This window comes from Nannospalax galili, unplaced genomic scaffold (genome assembly GCF_000622305.1).
Source record: "Nannospalax galili isolate Female #2095 unplaced genomic scaffold, S.galili_v1.0 scaffold49, whole genome shotgun sequence".
Classification (NCBI taxonomy): domain Eukaryota; kingdom Metazoa; phylum Chordata; class Mammalia; order Rodentia; family Spalacidae; genus Nannospalax; species Nannospalax galili.
In genome coordinates this window covers 1838925-1845403 of record NW_008359444.1, presented here as the reverse complement: position 1 = coordinate 1845403, position 6479 = coordinate 1838925, and the positions used below count along the sequence as shown (strand labels likewise).

Sequence of the window (6479 nt, the reverse complement as noted above, 5' to 3'; positions counted from 1 at the left end):
TCAGGCATTGCCCACCACCCTGCCCACCCCCAGCTGATGAGCCATAGAGAGGTAGCCTATTCCTGGAGTGGAATATTCACCCAGCAATCTTATGGTTCATGGAGTGCTCCTTCTCACTGACACAGGGTGCTTTCATTTAAACTCTTTAATTGCTGTTTCCCAGAGACTTTTACAAATATGCGGGGTACTCAAGGATTAACATTGTATAAATAAATCTTTCTTCATAGGGTGGACAGGATCTCTAAAGTTCCACCATCATGCATTTGAAGTAAGTACCTATTGATCATGGGCAGCTAAGGGGATACTAAAAATGAAATGCTACCAAGATTCATAACAACATGGAAAAATCTCACCATGTGTATCAATTGTTTTGCCAAAATAGCAGTACTAGGTACTACCTCCATCTAGCCTTCTGTAATTCGAAGTCATTTTTCATAAACAACTGCCCTCTTCATCCTGAGGTGCTTCTGCTACTGCGAGGCCACTTCAAGTCATCTAGGTTCTGATGATCCATGTAGGGCCAGCTTGCTGGGTTCTGCTTGGTTCAGGCTCAGGGGGATGGTAGGGCCACAGTCTTCTCTGATCTGCTGCTCAGGCTTTAAAGCCTTCCAGAAGCTCACTAGCACAGCATCTGGCTCTCTGTTAGTTTTTCACTTAAGAACTCTAGCTCAACACAAATTGTGCCACATTTAATTTTGAGAAGCCCAGACAGAACTCATCATCTGCTTTTTCTTTTTCTCAACTACTCTTGAGTGTTTTAGCACTTATGAATTTGATTTATATAGTTATTTAAATCATTTAGGTATGCCAAAGCCTTCTCTACCTTATAAAAATGATGGCCCACCATGAGACTAAGCAATGTTACTAAAGTCCCAGCCCCATGTCAGGCCCAAGGTCCTTGTTGAATCAATCTCTTTTTGTAAGACTGATACTTTTATTCTTTGAGGATTTCATACAATGTATTTTAATTTTATTCAGACCTCTTCCTCCATCTCTACCCCCACCTTTGTATCCCCTCCAACTTCATGTCCTTTATTATTTTTTAAGACCTATCAAGCATAATCTGTGTCCCTAAATGCTCTTGAGTATAGGTCTATCCCCTGGTCAACCTACTAGGTGTCACACCCTTAAGGAAATCTCACTTTTTCTCCTACAAATTGATATAAATTTGCAATAGTTTCTCAGCTAGAGTTGGGGCTTCTTGCTCACCTCCCCTCTTCCTTCTGTGCTGGGATTTTGTCTGAGCTAAGTTTGCACAGTTCTTGTTAGGCTGTCACAATTGCTGTGAGTTCATATGTATATCAGCCCTGCAGTTTGGAAAACACTGTTTCTTTGTAATCATCCACAACCTTTGGCTGTTACAATCTTTCTACCCCTTCTTCTACAATGATCCTGAGTCTTGGGAAAAGATAGTGTCATATAAGTGTCCCATTTAGGGATAAGAATTCCATAGTCTCTTATTTTCTTCATGTTCACCAGTTGTGGGTTTCTGTGTTAATCACCATCTGCTGCAAGAAGTTTGTCTGGTGAGAGTTAAAGAGATGCATTAATTTATGGATATAATAATAAGTCATTAGCAGTCAGTTTAACACTATGTGCATTCAACATAATAACAGTACTAGGTTCTCCCATACTGCCTGTGTCCTGTTTAGCCACAGGGTCTCAACCCTGATAACAGTACCAAGTATGGGCTCCATCTTGTGAAGCAGGCCTTAAATCCAATCAGAAAGTGGTTTGTTACTTCCTTAACGTTCACATCTCTATTGCACCAGTTAAGTCTAACCTTTAATAGCAAGGAAGGAAAATAATCCATGATTTAGCCTGCAGAGAGGAGTCTTAGTAATGGTCTAATGTAAGAAACTATGCTAACTATACATCTTAACTCTTCAAATTGGAAAAGACTTTAAAAAAAAAAGGTGAAAGAGCCCCCTCACAGTCTGCTGTAGATTGTGGGGTTAAATGGGGTCAGTTTGAGTGCTACTGAAACATAGAAACTGAATAATGTAACTACCCATCCCTTCTTGAAACAAAAGCTATATGAATTGAGAAAACGTGAGAGAAATAAGTCTATGAGTAATTAGGGATTCTTGGTTATTGCTGGATGAAATCTCCATGAATATCAAGAACTGGAAGACAATAGAAGGACAGACATTACTAAGGGAACTGGGCATGAGAGAAGTGGTATTTGATGCCCTGTTCACCATGCCTGAAAGAACTATTTTCACAGGAGAGTTCAAAAAGAAGTTGAGGGGTTGGGAAAACAGCTCAGTGGTTAAGAGTGCTTGCTCCTCATTGATCACTGATGGGTGAGGGAAAGTCGATCTTCTTTAAGAGAGTGACCCTAGATAGGCCGACCAGGGACATCTAGGTACATGAACTTGACTTAATAGGCCTTAACATATATGACAGAATATAATGAAATCTTGTGGGTAGACTATGGGATGCAGATAGGGGAGAAGTTTAAATATGATTAAGATCTATTGTGTGAAATGCACAAAAATTCAATAAAAAATATACATTAAAAAAAGAAAAAAAAGAATATTTGCCGCTCTCTATCATGAAGATTGGACTTTAGATCCTAGCACCCATGTTGAGCAGCTCTCAAACACCTATAACTCCCACTCCAAGGCATCTAATATGTCTTCTAGCCTCCAAGGGCACACACACACACACACACACACACACACACACACACATATATTATCTCTCATACACACATGTGTGCATGCATATAGTCTCTCTTACACATGCATACACTTGTATATATTCTCTTTCTCTCATGTTGTATGTACATTCTCTCTCTCTCTCTCTCTCTCTCTCTCTCTCTCTCTCTCTCTCTCAGCACCCAGACTAAACCTATCTACCAGATTGTGAGGGATTCTTTCATTTTTTGTTTAAAAGTTTTCCCTGATTCAAACAGCTCAGATGTATTGTAGTTTCTTGGAGCTGGGCCATTACTAAGATTCCCATCTGTATGCTGAATCATGGAATTGTTTTCTTTCTTCTCTACTAAAGATTGGATCTAATGGCTTTCTATCATTTTACCTCACGCATTGCCTCACGATCTGGTTCTTCCCATAAACTCCTAGTTTTGGGATCCAGAAAGGGTTCTTTAGTCCAGATCTAATTTGCACTCTTTCCCTTGCATTCTGACAGGTGCAAATAATGGCAAGATTAATGTCTCCATGTAATCCTTCCTTTTTATTTTCCTAAGAAATCAGAGATTAATGCAGCAGATAGCATCCACATGTTTTTTTTTCCCCATAGTAATTCTTCTCTCACATGGATAAGTTCTTTCAAAGAAGACAATTGAGCTTCAGATGCAGATATTTTGTTAATGAACTATTATTATTTATGTAGTATTGAGAATTTCATGCAATGTATTCTGATCATATTTATGCCTATTTCTCCTCCTAATTCCTAACAGAGCCACCCTACTTCCCCAACCCCCTACTCAACTTCATGTTCTCTTTTATCTTTTTTAATGACCCATGCTGTCCAATTTATATTGGCCATACACTCCTGGGTGTAGAGTCATCCACTGGAGAATTGGTTAACCTAAATTAAAATAAACTAAGTTTATTTCTTAAGCCTTGTAAATTTTGTTTACTTCGTGAGTCTTAATGAGCCTCTTTCCCCTAGGGAATATTTACAGTAAAAACAAATGGCTCTACAGGGAATGCTTCTATTCAGAGGAAATTGCTATAGGACACAAGCCCTTCACCATGAATTATTTACCTCGCCCTGGCCATTAAACAATGGAAGAGGTTGGCCATGGACTCAGTACTCTGAAAATATGAGTCAAAATAAATATTTCTTTTTTAAGTTGTACATTTCAGATATTTTGACACAACGATGGAAAACTAAAACATTAATTCCTACTATCTCTCCAAAGGTTGAACAGTAAATTGAGCATTCTTTTTAAAGGTCTCAGTTAGCACCTATGAGTCAGACTTCTCAGTCTGTGACAAAATCTTAGAGAGACATTTGAAATGGTGAAAGATTTATTTTGGATTGGGCTTTTCAGCACTCTCATTGAAAAGTCAGCTGGCTCCATCACTTCTATGTCCCTAGTGAGATTTGATCACCATGGCAGGAATATAAGATAGAGCAATGTGGCTCACTTGTGGTGAACAGAAGATAGTATGGGAAAGGTACAGAAAATAAGACACATCTTTCCATGGCTTCCTCCATCTTTCCATCTACTTCCTCCAATTAGACGGAACTCCTATTTTCACCACTTCCCAAATAATGTCATTATATTGTGTATGTATCAAGGGATTTATCTGGGGCTGGAGAGACGGCTCAGCAGTTAAGAGCACTAGCTGCTCTTGCAGAGGACCCGGGTTTGGTTCCCAGCACCCACATGGCAGCTAACAACCATCCAGTTCCATGAGATCTGAAGCCCTCTTCTAACCTCTGCAGGCATTGCACAAGTACATTTATATACATGGAGGCAATACATTCATACACATAAAATAAAAATAATAAACATTTTTAAAACCTCAGCTCTTGCAACTGAACAGGGCTTCAAAGCAAACATAAACCAGGCAGCTACGCCAATGGATTTATAGGAAAGGCACAGAGGGAACTGTATGTTTGGATATTAGCAACCAATAGCACTGAATAATATAAGGTTTATGATAGTCAAGAAGAAATTGCCTGGAAGAGAGAAGAGAGTCCAGGAGGATGTAGTGAATACCAGTACTAAGAGGCCTGAAGTAGAACAAACCTCAGATCATGCTGCAGAAGCCTCTGTCCAAACTAAGGAATGACAGTGATAGCGAAACTTCCTGGCTGAAGACAAATAAATAAATCAACCCAGGAAGGCCTGGGTGTCACTAGTACGGGAGGCAGATTGCCTATTCTCTCCTCTTGGTGGTGTGGAGTTCACAGTGTCGCCAGACACAATTCTTCCCAAGTTCATACCAAGAGGAGCTAGTCCAAGATCAGGGTTCAGGTAATTTTCTCCAAAGCTGGCTACTGAAAAATGGCCACACCAGAGACACTACACCAGATTGTAGACACACAGGTAGGAGTGACCCTCGGCATATTCCAAGTCTGGATACCCAGCCTGACAAAAGGAAATGGCCTCTGGCACCTCCAAGAGAAGAATATTACACGTAAACTTACCACATAAATTACCATCTTATTCCTTGCCACTGAATCATATTTTAAATCATGTGCTTCAACTAGCTCATCAACACCTGAATCAAGTCACAATGGTGCCTTTGGCTTCACCGGACACAGGGAAACACTTTCCTGAGGGCCACTTTGACCTCCTTGTTCCGAAGAGAGTAGATAAGAGGGTTCAGGGTGGGGCTGATTGCTGTGTACAACAAGGCGACCACCTTGCCATTCTCCATGGAGGAGCCAGAGGCAGGTAATACATAGGTGTAAATGACAGTAGAATAGTACAGGGTGACGACTACCAGGTGGGCAGAGCAGGTAGAGAAGGCACGCTTCTTGCCCTCAGTGGAGCGGATGCGCAGGATGCTGGCAATGATGAAGCCGTAGGATGTCATGGTCATCAGGAAGTTAACCACACCAAAATAGACATCTGCGATGACAATCATGATACTGTTGAGGGTGGTTGGGCTACAGGACAACAGGAGCAGTGATGGGACTTCACATAAAAAGTGACGTACTTGATTGGGGCCACAGAAATGGAGCTGTGCCATCAGTCCCGTGTGCACAGATGTGCTGACTGCACTGACCACCCATACACTGCCTGCAAGCAGGGCACAGACAAATCGGCTCATCAGTGCACTGTAGTGCAGCGGGCGACAAATGGCCACATAACGGTCATAAGCCATGGTGGTGAGCAGCAGCAGCTCAGCTCCCAGAAACCAGGTCAGGAAGAAGAGCTGGGTCATGCATCCCTCGTAGGAGATAATGCTGCCCCTGGCTACCAGGCCATCCAGTAGCTTGGGGAGGACAGTAGATGTACAGACAATGTCCAACAGGGCCAGGTTTATGAGGAAGAAGTACATGGGGGTGTGAAGACTTGGATTCAGGCTGATGGCCATGATGATAAGGGTGTTTCCTGCAAGAGCCAGGAGATAAAGGAGGAGGAAGAAGGCCAAGAAGACAACCTTGAGCCCAGGATTCCCAGAAAAGCCCTGCAGGACAAACTCTACCACAGCCGTGTGGTTGTTCACTGCCATTTGAGGGTGAGCCCCTGGAAATTACTGAGACACAGCTGGGCCTGGCTAAGGATGCACAGGTTGTAAGGCAGCCTGTCCTGTCACAAAGGAGCCAGCTGTGACTGGAATGTTTACCGTAGATGCTGTCATTGTAGAAAGCATGTAATTAAAATGACACAATCCCTGAACATAGTGAGATGGTCAGAGTATGAATTCTCCACTTTGCACGCAAAGGCCCTGGAATAGTTTCCCTGCCTGTGATGGACAACATCCTTCTGTGGCCTTTGTTCATTTTTCCTTTACGGTATCAATTTCCTGAGACCTGGACCTCTT

General features: G+C 42.0%; 1 protein-coding gene across 1 annotated transcript; it reads right to left on the bottom strand.

Annotated features, from left to right (window-relative positions):
• Positions 1 to 5237: 5237 nt before the first annotated feature.
• Positions 5238 to 6167, bottom strand: LOC103725863 (olfactory receptor 13A1-like). The gene has a single exon (XM_008823200.1). The coding sequence runs from the start codon at positions 6165 to 6167 to the stop codon at positions 5238 to 5240; it is 930 nt and encodes a 309-aa protein (XP_008821422.1).
• Positions 6168 to 6479: the final 312 nt, after the last annotated feature.

Excerpts from the sequence above, each read along its gene's own strand:
- LOC103725863 (XM_008823200.1), bottom strand. The coding sequence starts at position 6,167 with ATGGCAGTGAACAACCACACGGCTGTGGTAGAGTTTGTCCTGCAGGGC.